The sequence below is a fragment of the Microtus pennsylvanicus genome, chromosome 2, assembly GCF_037038515.1.
Source record: "Microtus pennsylvanicus isolate mMicPen1 chromosome 2, mMicPen1.hap1, whole genome shotgun sequence".
NCBI lineage: Eukaryota > Metazoa > Chordata > Mammalia > Rodentia > Cricetidae > Microtus > Microtus pennsylvanicus.
This window is the reverse complement of record NC_134580.1, coordinates 141,496,460-141,513,981: the sequence shown is the minus strand read 5'-3', so window position 1 is coordinate 141,513,981 and position 17,522 is coordinate 141,496,460. Positions and strand designations below refer to the sequence as shown.

The following is a 17,522-nucleotide window of genomic DNA, read 5'->3' as shown; positions in this document are numbered from 1 at the left end:
TTCCTTCCTGGAAGAACACTTAGCTCCTCTGCCCCTAGGAGAGACAAACCTTATACACAGGGACTTGATGGTGTCAGAGCAGGGTCTGCATCCACAGACCAAGGCCTTCCCAGCTGTGGCTGGGAAGCTTGCTGTGAGGGCAGTGGGTGGCTGAACTGGATATGAGAAGGGGAGGGTACTTTTTGTAGTCAGTGTTCCGTTGCTCTGAAGAGACACCCTGACCACAGCAACTCTTATAAAAGAAAGCATTTAATTGGGGCCCGCTTACAGTTTCAGAGCTTTAATCCATCTTCATCATGGCAGGAAGCATGGTGGCACATGATGTGGGAGTGATTTCTTATTAATAAAGAAACTGCCTAGACCCATTTGATAGGCCAACCCTTAGGTAGGCGGAGTAAACAGAACGGAATGCTGGGAGAAAGAAGCTGAGTCAAGGAGTCGCCATGGTTCTCCCACTCCAGACAGAGGCAGGTTAAGATCATTCCTGGTAAGCCAGCTTGTGGGCTACACAGATTAATAGAAATGGGTTAGATCAATATGTAAAAGCTAGCCAATAAGAAACTGAAACTAATGGGTCAGGCAGTGTTTAAAAGAATACAGTTTCCGTGTAATTATTTCGGGGCATAAGCTAAAGCTAGCCGTACAGGCGGCGGGGGTGCCGGGGACGCAGCCCCACTGTCCCTATTTCAACAGGCACACAGGCAGACATGGTGCTGGAGAGGTAGCTGACACCTACATCCAGATCTGCAGACACCAGGAAGAGAGTGACACGAGGCCTGGCTTGGGCTTTTAAAACCCCAGAGCCCATCCCCAGTGACTTCCTCCAACAAGGCCACACCTCTTAATTCTTTCAAGTAGTGCCACTCCCTGGAGTCTAAGTATTCAAATCTTGTGAGCCTGTGGCAGGCATTCTTATTCAGGCCACCATGGTGCTACTTGCTACTCCTAGCCGCTCCAGGCAGCAAGTCTGGGCCCTGCCCTTCTGGCAAGCTGAAGGAAGGGGTGACCTAAGAGATTGTCCTTTCCCTTACTTCCCTCTCTGCACCTGTAGCAGACATTACCAATCAATCACAGTGTTCTGTCTCTGAGTCCTTAGGGGTTCCCAGAGTGCCAGCATCTCCAGCTTCATTGCCATTGACTGGGGTTGCCATATAGGAAGAGCCAGACCTTTCCTTGTTTTCTGGCCTGGCTCATGGTGGTTTAGATGGAGGTGGCAGGGAGATATCATTTCGTTATGTTTGAGCCTTGAGCTTTGCATTTTCTTCTTAGAAGATGATTTTGCACCCAGTCAGCAGCTCACCTGTTGTTCCAGCTTCAGGGGATCTGATGCCCTCTTCTGGTCTCTCTGGGTTTTGTGTTCATGTATGTGATTCACAAGAGAAACACACACACACACACACACACACACACACACACACACACACACACACTGGTCAAGAGGATCCTTACCATCTTTGACAAAAGCAGTAACTTAGGCTTCAGTGAAGAAAGGTCTATTTTTGGTGCATGTCAGCGAAATAAATCTTTTGGGGTGTGACTTGGTTTCAGGCATCACTAGATCCAGGTACCCTATGACATTTTTAGGATCATTATTCTCTGTCCTTGGTCTGTTTCCCATGTATTGGTTTTATTCTTAGAGGGTAGTGGTGGCATATAGGGGCATCTCTTATGATGGCTGAGGTAGCCCGTATGTCTCTTCCAGAACACTATGCTTCTTTAAGGGCCCCTGTTGGTCACCCTTGCCAGGACAGGAAACTCTCTGATTGGCTGCCTATCACTCACTTTTCACATCACTTCTTTAAGGGCCCCTGTTGGTCACCCTTGCCAGGACAGGAAACTCTGTGATTGGCTGCCTATCAGTCACTTTTCACATCACTGAGAGAGTACCAGATGAGAACGATTTAAGGAGAAACTTGGATTTTGATTTGCAGTTCAGATAACATCCACCATTGGTGGGACAAGCATGGTGGATCAGGAAGCTGAGAGCTCTGGTTACAGCCTTCAAGGCCCATCCCTTGCCACTCAGTTCTTCTGGCCAGGCCCTATGTTCTACAGGTTCTGCAGTCTCTCCCAAACACTCTTGTCCGCTGGAGACCAAGAGTTTAAAGATGATCCTGCAGGGGATGTTAAACCTTTCTGGCCCTTGCTTTTGTCTGTCAGTACCTCTGTGGGCTTACACAGGTTGCAGGTAACGGTTGGGTCTCCTCAAATCCGTGTGGTTCTGTGCATAGTATCTGCTGATTCTAGTATTTTGAGTACGTAGCTTGAGTGTTGTAATGCCCAGATGGTCGGGATTCACCCCGCGGTGTATGTATGTGTGCATGCTGGGTAATGGTGGCGTTTCTTATGTCGGTACTTCCCCAGCAGTTTGTATTTGTTGCTTATGCTTTTTGTAGCTACTTCTTGGAGGGTACCTGGAGTGCCCTGCAGTGTTTACCACGTACCAGCCTTTTCCCTCAGCTCACACATATCAGTTAATCCTCCAGCAGCCCAGATGTCAGGAACATGTTATTCATAGAAACCAAGGAGGTTGTGGGGGGGGAGGGCGGAGCTCCCTGGGCAGGGTCACTGCTGCTCGGGCAGTGTGGTATTGGGTGTCCCTCCTCACGATGTTACGGGGTCCCTCAGAGCTTAGCCTATGGATTTGTGGCTTAAGCTGTGAGATGACGGGAACGTTTTTTCCTTGCTTTTTCGGGTGTATGGGTCAGTACTAACCTCATGAGGCTGTGGTGAAGAGTGACTGTCCACAGTCATTGAGATTGCAGAGTGCCCTTGACTCAGTGCTTGGTCTACACCTGATATAGCTGTTGCCTCTGGCGATAAGGCTGTTTCTCAGGACGGACACTCAGATCTGTGGAGTGCAGAGCACTTGTGGCAGGCTGAGACTCCTGTTGGTTTGGAAACCCCCGTCCTTCCTTTATTTCCCTCTTCTGTCTCCCTCCCAGGCTTTTGTGGAGGAAATGGTCCCCGTCTTGCTCCTTCTTCTGTCTCCCTCCCCCATCTTCCTCCTTGGGCTTCCTCTTTCCTGTACCCTCTGTAGGAAGCATGGGCTGTCGCGGCCCCTTTAGAAACAGGATGAGCTGCTTGCCCTGCAGACCCACCTCTTCCTTCCTTAGCTTTTCGGGGTCTCTGGTCCATCCTCTACCTCCGATCCAGGCTCTGCATCCCCAGGGGCCTCCCCAGGACATCCTTTTTTGGGGCTTTTGGAGTGAGGAATGTGTAGCCGAAAGTTTCCTCCTGAGAAGGTTCTGTCCTGTCCAGTTCTGAAACCGTGATTAGTGGATAAGGACCTGGTGACCCTTAGGTGACTTCTGGGCTGGAACAAGACCATCTTTGGGCTTAGGGTCATCTGGAGGTCAACAGAGGTAGCCTCCTGCTGTAACAACTTCCTGACATTTATTAGCATCACCTTGCTATTGAGGACACCAAGACCCAGGGTGCAGGTGGGACCTTAGGTTCACAGCTATTGGTGTCCAGGCCCAGATCCCTTTGCTTAGTCCTTGTCCTGGACCCTCATGCTGTACTTACTGCCTCCCATCCCCAGGTCACCCAGGCTGCTAGAGACAAGTGAGGCAACTGGACCCAGCCCTGAAGCTTTATCTGGAGGCCTGAGCCTGTAGCCTGTCCAAGGCCCCAGGGAGTCCCCTCTTCCTGCCTGTGTCCTGCCTCTCACAGCTCTGCCCTTGTCTTACAGAAGGACAAGTTCTGTGTGTACGAGGAGTACTGTAGCAACCACGAGAAGGCCCTGCGGCTGTTGGTGGAGCTCAACAAGGTCCCTACCGTGCGTGCCTTCCTCCTGGTAAGTGCCCCTGCCCCTGCCCCCCATCTCTCCACCATCCCCTGCCTGCCTGCCTGCCGCAACTGCCCACAGCTCCCATTTGAGAATTCCCTGGGCTATTTACAAAAACAGGCAGTGGCCAGATTGGAGTCAACTGCCAACTTCTGGTCTAAAGTAATGGTAAGGGATCAAAGTGGGTTCTGGGGGTCAAACTCAGGGGCAGGCTTGGGCACCAAGTGCTGTCACCTGCTGATCTGTCCTGCTTGCCCCGCCTCCCACCTTTTGAAGCGGGATCTTACTCTGTAGTTCACACTGTTAGGATTCCTGAGGTAATAAGCATGCGCCACAGTGCTTGGTAAAATGTTGGGTTTAATGCTGGTCAGCCCTGTGACCAGCTAAAATTTCTAAGAAGACATTAGGACAACAGTGGATTGTCTCTGTCAACAGTAGATTTGGGAACTTCATGATGTCAAGTGCCTCTCGGTCTGGGATTGAAAAGGGCTCCAGTCCTGCTCTGACTTCTGAGTCCCTGAATATTCGGCCAGGGACACCCCACTCCATGCTGCCATTTTCTGTGGGAATGTAGAATTTGGTTCATGACGTGGAATGGTTTGATGATGTAGCTGGGAACTTGAGCTCACAGGGATCCAACCTGCACCACAACACCCCATCTCCCCCCACCCCCATCATCTCTGTGCACAGCCTCCGGTCAAGCATCCCCATGTTTGATGCAAACATGGCATGTATTTCCTTCACTGGTGAGTTCCTACTGCCTGGCCCAGGGCCAGTGAGCATCTGAGGAGGCAAATTGGCCAACTCTCTTCCATTTTTGTCTTCAATTCATCAAGCTTTTGTGGCCGGTTCTACCCCACCCTAGCCCTCTGCACCTTTGAACTTTGCTCAGGAGGTCACTCTGGCCCCATCTGTGCCTTTCACCACCTCTGTTCTACCTTAGTCCCTGCTGCCTAGACTCCACCCTTGGAGGATGTCCCCGGCCACTTCAGGGGCTCTGGGAGGCAGGAAGAAGGCAGGAAGGTGAGCAGGGCATTGTAAAGGAAGAGGACCCCTCCTCTTCCTTCTCATGCTGCCTTCCTGGTGGGCCAGGCTGCCCCACTCCGGCAGCAGTTGCCCAGGGGCTGTGTAGACAGGGAGGAGTGTGGGGTGTTGCCATGTGCCATCTGTTTCCCTCCTTGCTGGCATCTCACAGCTTCTGGCCACCTGCAAAAGAGCTGTCATGGATGTTATGGGAGGTGACTGTGTTGGGAACAGACAAACTGGCTCTGTTTGAGATGGACTGTGCACTTGCTGAGGGACTCGGCTCGGGGACTCTGACTTTCTGTGCCTCTGTTTTTCTGTCTGTTAAGTGGTTGATTCATGAATTCAGTCTGGCTTTGTGTTGAGAGCTTGTCATCTTGAGGGGCTGGATCGGTGTCTGGCAGGTACTGCAGTGGACAAGGCAGATGCCTCTGCCCTCATGGGGACAGTCCAGTTAGAGTCCTACATGGTATATTGTGTGGCCTTAAGTTCTCTGAAGGAGATCCGGTGCTGAGGATGGCGGGATGCGAGAGGGAAGGAAGGAGTGGCTGCTGTTTTAGTTTGGGCTTTGGGATAATGGTCTCTAAGGTGACAGTGAAGCAGGAACATGGATATGGCGGGAGAGAAGCAGGGGTCATTACCGGGGAAAGATTTCCAGGCGGGAGAAATGCAGTGCAAAGGCCCTGTGGGAGGTGTGTGGAGGGAAGGCTGGAGGACAGAGGGGTGAGCCTGAGGGGAAAGGAGGAAGAGAAAAGGCCAGAGGCGAGAAGAGAGCAGTAGCACTGGAGGACTTCATCTCCACAAGAGCCCAAGACCTGGAAAAGCCTCATGGAGTTGGATTATCACCTGTGCACTGAGTGCCCTCCGTGTGGGTCTGACCCATGATCAGCGAGCTCCGTCCCCAGGGAGAGCATGGTGGGACTCCAGAGACTAGCAGTGTCACTCTGGGTGGGGTGGGAAGCCGTGGGGTTGAGTAGAGGATGGCTCAAATGAATTTGTGCGGGAAAGGTCCCTTGGCTTTGTGAGGTCAGAGCAAGGTTAGGCACATCTCTTCAGGCCGCTGAATGAACATGTACCATGTCAGCAGCTTTAAATGAGACCATGTGCCCCACTTAGTGTGGGGAAGTCAGAGGCTCAAAATCGAGGGGTCTCAAGGCCCCGCTCCCTTGGAGCCCTCCAGGAAAGCCATCCTCCCTCCTCCAGCCCCACGTGGTCCTGTCTTGAGCCCCTCACCCATTCCCATCTCCTCCTTCCATGGCCTACCTTCTCCTCTTACATAACTTCATGTCCTCTCCTTGGCCCATGACTTCATTTCAGCCAGTCACATCTGTGGAGATCCTGTTTCCAAATAAGATCACATTCTTGTGTCTGGGTGGGTGTGGCATTTGGGGTAACATCATTTCGTACACCACAAGGCTACTGCAACAGTCTGGGCAGAGGCACTGATGTCCAGGGGCAGGGATTGGGCTGGTGTCTATAGAGAATGAAAATCCAGTTGACAGTCTCCCTGGGAGCTGGTCTTGGGGAGCAGAAGGCTCCAAGATGGCGCCAGGACAAGGTCTACTCTGGTTTTCCTTTCTGTCAGGGCAAAATACTGTGGCAGAGGCAGCAGCAAGCTTTGTTTATTAAAATACAAGTGAAATGCCACTGTATTTCCCGTCTATCTAACATAAAAAGATGGTTGTAACTAATATGAGAAAACTATATATAGTAAGTACAATGGCTGTATACAATATATAGACAATAAACACATCAACAATGTGTAGTCCATTTGCATTTGACAAATTCAGAGAAAATACTTCGTATCTATCCTAGCTTGTGAGTTCAAAGTCTTATACTTAATTTACTTTCTATCACAACTTGCTTTCTGCATCTGGTAAACAAGGAAAACTATAATTAGCTAGTCCTCAACTCCCTCAGAGACCCAAGAAGGAAATAATACTAACTGAGTAAGCTGGAGGTACTAGCAAGTGACTTCCAAAAAAAAAAAAATGTGAGTAGTGACAGAAACAGCTGACTGCCTGGGCAGTCACCCAAAGTTCCTCTGCAACAATAGGGCCTACAGACATAGCATAAGCTCACAGTTCCAGGGTCCAGTTTGTCACTGTGGGGAAGTCAAGGCTGGAACTTAAAGTAGCTGGCCAGCTGGTCACGTCACATCCCCAGTCAAGATTAGAGAGGGAACAAATGCATGCGGGGCTTAGCACCCAGCTCTCATCCTCCTCTCCTAAAAAGTCTAGGACACAACCTAGGGAATAGTACTGCCCACACTGGGCTGGTCTCTCCACAACAATTAGTATAGTCGAGACAATTCCCCACAGACATGACCACAGGCCAGTCTGATCTAGACAGTTGCTCATTGATACTGTTTTCCCAGGTGAGCCTAGGCTGGGCCAAGCTGACAATTAAAAGTAAGCATCACAGGACCCTAACATTTGGTCTACTAGAGTAGCTGTGCCCTCAGATGGTGAGGGCTGGTCTGGGAGCAGGTGAGCAGGAATACCCTTTTAGTTGAGAGGCAAGGCATGTAGGGGAGCCTGGAGCCTGGAGTGCAGGGAAGGGGCCAGGCTGGAGGAGGGAGCTGGACACTCTTCAGTCAAGGCTGCTCTAAAGCCATGGGTCTAAGTGTGTCTACACGTGGGAAGTTAAAGTGGCTAGCACAGAGGGCCAGGATGGCCACAGGGTGACACTAATCTGAGGGTCATAGGCGTGTATGGGTTTTGAGTTATTCTGTCTCCAGGCCCCGGAGAGGCAGGAGAGCAGCGAACACAGCCTGTGCATTTGCTTGCTTTCTTTCAAATGAGAGTCAAAAGAGGATTGAATGTAGCTCAGTTGGAGTGCTTGCCCAGAGTGCATTAAACCCTGTGTTCCATACCTAGCACCACATAAACAGGGCATAGTGTCGCATGCCTATAATCCCGGGACTCAGGAGATGGAGGCAGAAAGATTAGAAATTCAAGGTCGTCTTTTCCTACACAGTGAGTCCACAGCTAGTCTGGGGCGCATGAGACCCTTTCTCAAAAAAAGAAAAGGAAAATCCAGAGTCTGGAGTTTGGAACTTTGGGAAAGGTGGTAGCTGTGGCCGTACTGTTTGAGTCTAAAGGGCTTTTGACCATTCCCTGCCAGGCTCCTGGGCTTCTGGAGACTTCTCTCTCCTCCTCAGCTCTCTGTTCTTTGCCTGGAGCTGACGTCACCTAGGCAGCTTGTGGTGAGCGCTGGCTTAGAGGACAAAGGCCCAAGTGTGCACAGTGTGGGGTCTGGCATCACCCAGCTGCCTCAGCCAGGACCCCTTGTCTGTGCCAGGGACAGATGCAGAGGCTGAGGCCGTATAGGCAGCCACAGCCGCGTCCCAGGGTACAGAATTGTGCTTCTCAGAGAAGGGAGCTTGTGATGATGCCCAGAGGGCAGTTGGGCATCCCTGGTACTCAGGCCAACTGAGGGTGCCACGGCTTCCCATGGAAAATGGAGTCGGCCAGCACACTTGTTCCTGAGGCTGCTGCGTGTGTGTATCTCTAGAACATGCTGAGAACACAGGGAAGCATAGATGGGAATTCTGGTTCCTGAGGGTCTGGGTTCATTGCTCTCTGCAGAAGAGGAAGGCTAAGGTGTTGTGATGCCATCCTTCCTTAGTTTGCTGACTTAGCTATGCGTGTCTACACTACACACTGTGAGCCTAAGGTACCAAGACTGTCCGCCTCAGACATGAAATTCATGCTTCCAGCATCTACAACGTGAGTTCTCTTGTCAGAACCCCTCAAATGGAAGGACACTGCCTGTGACATGGAATAAATGGCCTCCTGTATTAGCACTGGGTGGAGGGAGTCTTGAGAGGGACTGGGGAGATGGTAGAGTAAGCCAGGGCCTGCACTGGACCCCTGCACCTGTGAAGCCAGTTGTGGCGGGACATCTGTGATCCCAGCATTGGGGAGGTGGAGAAAGGAGGACCCTTGGGGCTCACTGGGAAGCCAGCCTAGCCAAATCAGTGTGAGTTCCAGGTTCAGTGAGAGATCCTGTCTCAGAAAAGGTGTGATCCACGAGTGATGGCACACACCTTTAATCCAGCACTTGGGAGGCTGAGGCAGGGGCCTGGGCAGTGGCAGGTAGAGCTCTGTGAGTTCAAGGCTAGCCTGATCAACAGAGAGAGTTCCAGACGGGTCAGGGATACGTAGTGAGACCTTGTCTCAAAAATAAATCAGTAAATATAATAGAAAATGACAACTTGGCATTGACCTCTGGCCTCAATACACACTTCTAGTAGCGTGCACAGCTGTAACCCCCATCTGTGACATACTAGTCCGGGAGTTGAGGGCTGGACACCCCAGACTCCAGTGTCTGAGATAGTTACAGTCTCCAGGTCTTGGCTGGTTGGCGGTCAGGCTCCGGGTTGTTGTCACATACACAGATCATGATTTTTTTTTTTTAAATCATTGCTGGGGTAGGAGAAGGCTTTGTGGGCCAGGCCCAGAATGAGCAGAGAGGCAAGGTGGCACATGGAGGCAGGGCTGTGCTGGAGGTGGTGGCAGCAAGTTGTTCAGTCTGGACTAAGCTGGGTGTATGTGAGAGTTCTGGTAACCCTTGTAGAATTCTGGCTTTGGGCTCTGCCTGTTTAGAAGCATTCACATCTCCCCATTTCACGGGTAAGTCCCCAGTTCCCAGCCTGCTGCTTCATCTTGTTTTGTTCTCTATGAATAGCCATTTGGGGCCTGGAGACATGGGCCAAAGGCCAAGAGTTCATACCAGTCTTCCAGAGGACCAGATTGGATCTCACAACCCCCTATAATTCAAGGTACAGGGGATCTGAGACTCTTCTGGCTTCCCCCGGTACCTGCACCCACGTGGCATCTATTCACACAGACACACACGTACAAGTGAAAAGAGAAACCGGCAGAAAGCAGACAGCAGTTGGGTTTCTTTCCATGCCTCTAAATGACTTATAAATGGGGTTGTGCTGTCCATAACCTTGTTCTTCTGTCTTGCTCCAGTAGGTTTTGGGGTTTACATATGCTGTTATGTTCAGTCCTGGTTCTCCCATGTTCCCTGATGTTTGGGGTGCTCTTGTATGAATCTGCTACACATTAATTTAAACAAAAACACATATGCTTTGCTTCTCTAGCAACCTAAATAAGACAACTTGACTGTCCCATCTTCCTGTCTCTTGGCATGCATGCGTGTGTGCATGTATGCACGCATATGTCCATGCATGTATGAATGTATTAAATTTCTCTAGACCAGAATGACAAATTTTTCTATAAAAGGCTCCAGAGCCAGGGGTTTTGGACTTGCAGTTCTGTGGTTCTTCTTAACTCCCGAGGGACTGTGTGTGTTGTGACCTTATAAAGCAGCGCCTGAATGCTGAATGCTGTATGAGTGAGATCAGGCCCCAGGCCGCACTGTTCGACCTCTATAAAGACTCCTACAGGGAAGCCGGGTGAGGTGGTGCACACCTTTAATCCTAGCACTCAGGAGACAGAGACGGATCTCTGTGAGCTAGAGGCCAGCCTAGTCTACAAAGTGAGTTCTGGGACAGCCAGGGCTACACAGAGAAACCTTATCTGGAAGAATAAACAAACAAGACTCCTGCAGGGTTCTAGAATTGGCCCCTCTTCTAGGTTGCTGAACTGCCTCCCTACCTACCTTTAGTATGTTTAGAGAGTTTCCACACTCCCGTGTTGTCCTTGGCCCCTATTAATGATGATCTCATGTCCCTTTATAGAGCTGCATGCTGCTGGGAGGCCGGAAGACCACAGACATCCCTCTGGAGGGTTACCTGCTATCGCCCATCCAGAGGATCTGCAAGTACCCCCTCCTGCTCAAGGTGAGACTCCTCGGTCCTGTCCCCAGGCAAAAGCGGCCAGCCCTGACAGGCCCACCGACAGGAGAAGCTCTTAACTTTCAGGAGCTATGGCATCTACTGGCAGAGTTGGCCCTGGTCCAGGCCGGACCCACACCGGCCCCTGCCTCTTTCTCTGCAGTTCTCTGGGCTTCCATGCCTCTTGTCATCTCTGTTGAGGCAGATGGCTGTCGGCATCTGGACTCACACCCTGTCGGGTTTAAAGCCAGTAGGAAGCCCTGAGCTTCTCTCTTGGAGTTCTGACGGACAGCCCGAGAGTCACTCCGGCTGTGGCCAGCCATCTGTGGCTGAGGGAATGGTGTATTCCTAATGGCTTGGATTTGAGTCATGTGGTTTGACATGAACCAATTACAGGAAACTTTGGCTTGGACCACTGATCTTCTTCCAACCTGCTTAGACCCTCGCTTTTCCTTTGAACCAGTCTCTAGCCACTGGGTAGTGCTGTGCTCTGGTTGGCTGAGATGGGCCCTGTCTTAGGGTTTCTATTGCTTGATGAAACACCATAACCAGAAAGCAAGTTGGGGAGGAAAGGGTTATTTGGCTTACATTTCCACATTGCTGTTCATCACTGAAGGAAGTCAGGACAGGAACAAGGCAGGAGTTGGTGCAGAGATGGGGGGGGGGGTGCTGCTTATTGACTTGCTTCTCATGGCTTGCTCAGCCTTCTCTCTTACAGAATCCAGGACCACCATCCCAGGGATGGCACCACCCACCATGGGCTGGGCCCTTCCCCACTGATCACTTGAGAAAATGTATTAGAGCTGGATCTCATGGAGGCATTTCCTCAGCTGAGGCTCCTTTCTCTCTTATGACTCTAGGTTGTGTCAAGTTGACACACAGAACCAGCCACTACAGGCACCCACATTCTGCTCCAGTGACAGTGTGCAGAGTTGGACTGTGTTCTGATTGGCTGAGATTTGTGTCAGGTGCTCAGACTTGAACCTTAAGCCAGTTACTAGAACCCATATGCCACAGTCCCAAGGAGGGACAGACAGGCTGGCACCAAAACCTGGGCTCCTTCTGGCGGGCGTAGAATGACTTGGCACAACCATCCATGCATCTGCTGTCACCTTCCCTGCTGGCCTCCTCGGTCTGCCCTTGGCTGAGCAGTTCAGGGTAGACCTGACCCCAGACCGCTCCAGTCTCAGCTTCAAAATCGGCAGTTGGGCAGGTCCCACGCTATGTGGCTGACTTTGTCCCCATCTGCTGCTCAGTCCTGCTGTCCCAGGCCTTACAAATGGTGATGGCTGCTGGCTAGTGCCAGCCTTGGCTGTCCTGAGGCCTGTCTGGTACTGGTTCTTGGGCTCCTGCTGGCAGGCTAATCACTGCTTGTGTCTCATTCATGAACCCGCTCATAGAGTCCACCTATGTCCTTGTTCTGTGAACTGGGAGGGTAAGAAAGGTGCTCTGGAAATCTTGGTCCTCACTTTGTGCTGGAGCAGTAGGTGACCTGAAACATCTGAACTGACAAGAATCTGGGTCTGTCAGCAGTACTGGGGTCATGATTCTTATGTGTGTATTGGGGGATATGTTATGAGTGGGTGCCAGAGACCCAACCTTGGATATATTTATGGGGAGCCATCTACCTGTTTTTGAGGTACAGTGTCTTTCTGGGGTGCTCTGTTGGGCTAAACTGGCTGGCTGTTGAGCCCCAGAAACCTGTCTGCCTGTCTCTGCTTCTCCAGTGATGTGATTACAATCGTGTCACCGCGCCTAGCTTTTATGTGAGTGCTGAGGGTCGAACGCAGGTCCTAGTGCTTGCAGAGCAGGACTGAGCCATCTCCCCAGCCTAGGACACTATGCTCTAACACAGGAAACCGTGGCAGTGGATTCAGCCATCCCCGTGCTTTCTCCAGCTCTCAGGTGCTTGTACCTTTCAGGGAGTCCAGTGGAAGCTCAGCCATGTCCTCCTGTGGCTCCAATGGCCACACAGGCAGTGGACAGTCTGGGCTCAGAAGCTGCAAGTAGAACCGGACTCTAAGAAAAGACATCTTCTCTTTTTGCATCCATACTAGATCCTAGTGCTCAGGCAGACATACACTGTGGGCTTTAGAGAGAGGATTGGTAGACCAGGGCTTTGTGGCCAGATCTAGTCAGAAACAGCCAGAAAAGTTTGCTCATACAACTTGTAAGCTAAAAATGGGGCTTACGCTTTTGCAAAGCTTTCTTTTTCTTTTCTGGTTTTGCAAACCAGAGCAAAACCACCACCAAAGAACCCCAGACAAACCAGAGTGTGCTATAGGGTCTGGTGCTGCTGGTTGAGCCTGGCTGCGTGCTCTCTGCCCCTGTCGGGCCCCTTGCTGCTCCTGCGTAAGTGCTGGGCTCTATAGCCTTGGCTGCCCGTGTCTGAGTTTCAGCTGTACGGTTTATTAGCCTTGGCTCTTGAGTAAGTCTGGCCACGTCTTGTGCCTCAGTTTCCTCTTTGTGATACAGAACTGGTGGTAGTAGTGATTCTGGATTTGTTTTAAAGTGCCCTGCAGCTTGGTTGAGAGGGCAGATGAGGCCATCGGGACACAGAGAAAGGGAAATGGCTGCCCCAGACCACAGGAGCCAGTACTGACCAGTCTCGTTTTAGAGTCTTAACCCCGGCTCCAAAGTAGCACATCTGTCAAAGAAGCATGCCTGGGAGCTAAGTCACCACGGTGCTTGAGGGTGAAGCCTGCAGTCCTTGTCACTTCCCTAAATGGGGCCTGAGAACATTGATGGCTTCATGGCTCAATGGCTAGTCTACTTTTCTGGGTTCTAAGCCTGACTTTTGGGGGAAAACTCTTACCTGCAGCCCCAGAGCTGAGTCGAATTGTTAACCCCTTGGTTTCTAAGTCTTGACCAAGTCTAGGGTCATAGGAGTTTATACAGAACAGATGCTGTGATATATGTCAATAACTCAGGAGGAAGGACCCGTGTGGCCTCGAAGCCTGGTGGACCTGAGGCCTGTTCCCTTTTTCTCTTAGTCCCAAAGGACTCCTGTCCCAGGAAGATGGAGGCAGCTGGGGCAAACCGCTGGCTGCCTCTGCAGGAAGCACCCACAGGAAGTGGTGGAGGTCTGGCCATGCCCTTTTGACAGCTGTGCACACTGCTGCTCTCTCCTCTCTCTCCAGCTGTGTGTATCGGGAGCCTGAAGGCTGCTGGGGACCAGCCAGCAGGGCCTGAGATTCCTATGGGGACATGCATGCTCTCTGACCAGACAACCGTTCGGTTTCCCCGCCTTAGCACCCACCGCTGGAACATTTGTATCAGCAAGCAGCAGGGGCCAAGGGCCTTTTACACCCTTGGGGGGGGCTCCTTTGCTCACAGTTTCCAGGGCATTCTAAAAGATGACCCTGTGCACGCAGCAGCTGACTCCAACCCCAGCCTGCTCCCTCTGCCATGCAAACATGCACCCACAGATGTCCTCAGTTCTGTGAGCCTCCTTGTTCTCACTCAGCTCCCAATGGTGCAGGCTGCAGGCTTGGGGAGCCTGGGGTGGGGGATGAATAGTGAAAGCCTTTTGGGAACAGCCCCAAAAGCTGAACTTGAACATTGCCTAAGAATAGCCAGAACATTCTATTTTGGCTCCTGAACCCGGGCTCTGGATAGACTGTTGGCGTTTTCAGGCTTTATTGAGTTTTCCATCAATGTTTCCAGGGAGATGATTCAGAGCCGGGTGACGTCTTGATGTGTGGCGAGCAGGTCCCTGGGGGAAGCCAGCTGATATTGGCCCTTTTGATTGCACCTGGCCTTTGCTGTGACCCTGCTTGTCCTGGCTGCTGACATGGCCCTGAGTCCACAGCTGGGGCAACAGACTGTAACCTGGACCTTGAGGCTTCCAGATCTTGGTGGGTCTACAAGGATTTTGAAGTGTCATGGGGTGAGCAGGGGGTCCTAGGTGACTGAGAGGGACCTTGGCCACTAGTTCCTGGTCTCCTTTGCTCCTTATGCCCCTGACCTCTGATGTAGGTCCCGCTGGCTCCATCATGGCCTCTTTGCCTTGTCTCAGTAGTGAGTTGTCTTCATCCATTGTGACTTACAAAAAAAGTTACAAGTATATTCACGGATTGAGCCACCAAAACCCACAGTAAGCCTGCAGTGTTTTTAGTACCCTAGGAAGGAGGCCCCGTCCTCTGAACAGTGTGTGCCCACCTCCTTCTGCCTCCTTCCACCTCCTCCTCTGTCTCTGAATTTACTTTTTCTGGATGCTTTATACAGAAGGAGTCATAAATCTTATCCTTGTGTGTCTGGCCTTTTTCAGTTGGTATCATGTACTTCACACTGTGGCGTGGGTTCATAGTTCATTCCCTTTTCATGACTGAGCAGCACTCCCCTATAAGCTGGGCCACGCCTTACTGCCCAATCATTGGCTGGTGGACATTTAGGACACTGCCATGACCATCCACAGCTCTCAGCACACACATCCCTGTTCTCCACATGCTGACTCTCACCCTCCCCAGCATGGCTTCCCTCCCAGCCTACCCCTTGTCTCCATCCCAGGAATCAGCCACTTCATCCTGGAGGCTTCTCAGGCCAAACTTTGGTTCATCTGTGGCCCCTACTCTCCCTCACTCCACTCCAGCTGGTGAAGAAGCCCTGTTGTCTGCGCTGCGGAGCCTGCCCAGGGTTGGCAGCTTGCTGACTCCTACACTCTGCCTCTCCTGAGGCTACCCCAAACCAGCGGGCCTCCCTACCTTTACCTCCACCCCTACTGCTCTCCTCAGCTCTCATCCCCCCTACACGGAAAGTGTCTTCCTCTGCTCTCATATTGGATCTTCCCTGGGGTGTGCCCAGATCACCTTTCCAGGGTTCTGCTTCACTTTCTCTCTGCCGCCTTTTAGCTGTGTGACCGGGGAGTTTGCTGGACCTCTCTGTTTTTGCTTCCCTAGTGGAGATGGTTCTTGTAATTCTGGTTTTCTGTGTGGATTGGACAGTGTGTGGGAGACTTGTGTTGGCACCCTGAGTGTGTCACAGTCACACCTGGCGTGTAGTCTCTGATGATGTCTGAGATGTGACTGAAGCACTGGGCCTCTGTTTCCTAGTGTTAGTAGTGCAGTTATAGTTATTGTAAAGAGGGCGGATGAAGGAGTGGAGGGACCTCTGAGACGCTTCAGTAAACACGAGCTATTTTGATTGACACCAGGTCTGCTTCCACCTTGAATAGCAACATGCTTACTTTGGCCTGCATTTGCTTCAGCCTCTTACAGTTGAGCTGTCTTGTCCTTAGGTTTAAGAAGGGTCTGGGAACACTAGAAAGGCTCCGTTTGCAATCTGATCTGATAATGTGACCCTAGCTCAGTTGCTTTCTGTTTATTGTGTGTATTGATAGGAATCGTATGTCTGTCTGTTTGTGTATATTTCTCTCCCTCTTTCCTGGGGACTGAACCCAGGGCTTCCATATGCTAGGTAAGCACCTGCTCTCTGAACTATACCCCACCCTCTTTTATTCTGAGACAGGGCCTCAGTAAGTTGCCCAGGTTGGCCTTGAACTGTCTCCTCTCCTTCCTCAGATGGGGCCTGATGTGGCCTGTATTTCTGTCTTCTCTTCACCCCCTGCTGTCATTTCTTTCCATCTCTCTCTAGGATGGTTTTCGTGCTGAGGTTGGGGGTCAACCCCCCCTTTTCTCGTGCTGCAGCTGTCTGAGGAAGTGTCACCCGTCTTCATGTTGTCTCTGGAACACCATCTCTGTAGTGCCTGGAGCTGACACCTTTGCAATGGCTTCCTGGGGAGGCTGGCCCTCCAGTCCCTAACTGGTGGATTCTAGAGGGTTGTGGTGATGCCCTGAGCATGCACCACACACACAGGCACATACACAACAGCCCTCAAATGAGTTGGGCAGCATGGCCTTGGCACAGCTGGTCAGGGCTGTGGCATGTGGTCCTGTAAGGGGAAGCCACCTTGCAGCCCATCGGTCACTGTCAGGTGGACATGGGCTATGCTGGCTGGGGACTGGCTTGGAGGTCTCTGGGGTGAGGTTAGCTGTGCCGACTCTGGACCTGAACAGCCAGCGCCTTGCTCCTGCGTGGGTGGATCTAGGAGCAGGGGTCTGCCGACATCACTGTTTCCATCTCTGCTCATCTTGGAGGCTTGGTTTCCTGGATCTCACGGGGCAGAATTGTTCAAGATATTTGCATCGAGTTTTCATATAGTTTGCCTGTGTCAAGGCTTTCTCTGCTGCGGTGGGCAGCTTTTCAAGTTCTAGAAGTTTTCACTTCTTGTTTTCTTTTCCCACTTTTCTTTTTTTGGTGTGTGTGTGTGTGGTATGTGTGTGCATGTGTTATGTACTTGTTTTTGTATGTGTTCATATGCATTTGTTTGGAGGTCAGAGGTCAATGTCAAATGTCTTCTATTGATCTCCACCTTATTTTGTAGACCCAGCTGACCTCAAACTTCCTTCCTCTGCCTCCCAAGTGCTGGAAATAAAAGCATGCATCGCTTCGCTGACTCTGATTTATTTTTTTATTTTTTATTTTTATTTTTTTTTTAATATAATGTAAGTGTTGAGGATCCAGACTCAGGCTCTCAGGTTGTGACTGAGCCATCTCCGCAGCCACACCTTTTCTTTGACGAGTCACCATTCTGTTGATGTGAACGGACACCATGACCAAGGCAACTTATAAAAGTTTAACTTGGGGTTTGCTCCCAGCTTCTGAGGGCAAGTTCATTGTCATCAAGGTGGAGTGCAGTGAAAGCATGGGGAAATAGCTGAGAGCTTTCCATCCTGATGTAGGGTAGCAGAGAGAGCCTTGACGGGGTGGGGCGGGACATAGGGGGTGGGGGAGAGGGAGGAGAGCAGCGCCGCCTGCAATGAGTGGGCTTTTGAATCTCAAAGCTCCACCTCCCAGCACACACCTCCTCCGAGGCCACACACCTCCTAATTCTTCCCAGAC

At 51.3% G+C, this 17,522-nt stretch overlaps 1 protein-coding gene across 1 annotated transcript in view; it reads left to right on the top strand.

Annotated features, from left to right (window-relative positions):
* The window catches only part of Prex1 (phosphatidylinositol-3,4,5-trisphosphate dependent Rac exchange factor 1), a 154,594-nt gene that overhangs the window by 73,979 nt on the left and 63,093 nt on the right, over window positions 1–17,522 (top strand). Inside the window, exons 4-5 of the mRNA XM_075963110.1 lie at window positions 3,695–3,799; window positions 10,527–10,628. Coding sequence (XP_075819225.1) covers window positions 3,695–3,799; window positions 10,527–10,628 — 207 coding nt within the window. The remainder of the gene's footprint in view (window positions 1–3,694; window positions 3,800–10,526; window positions 10,629–17,522) is intronic.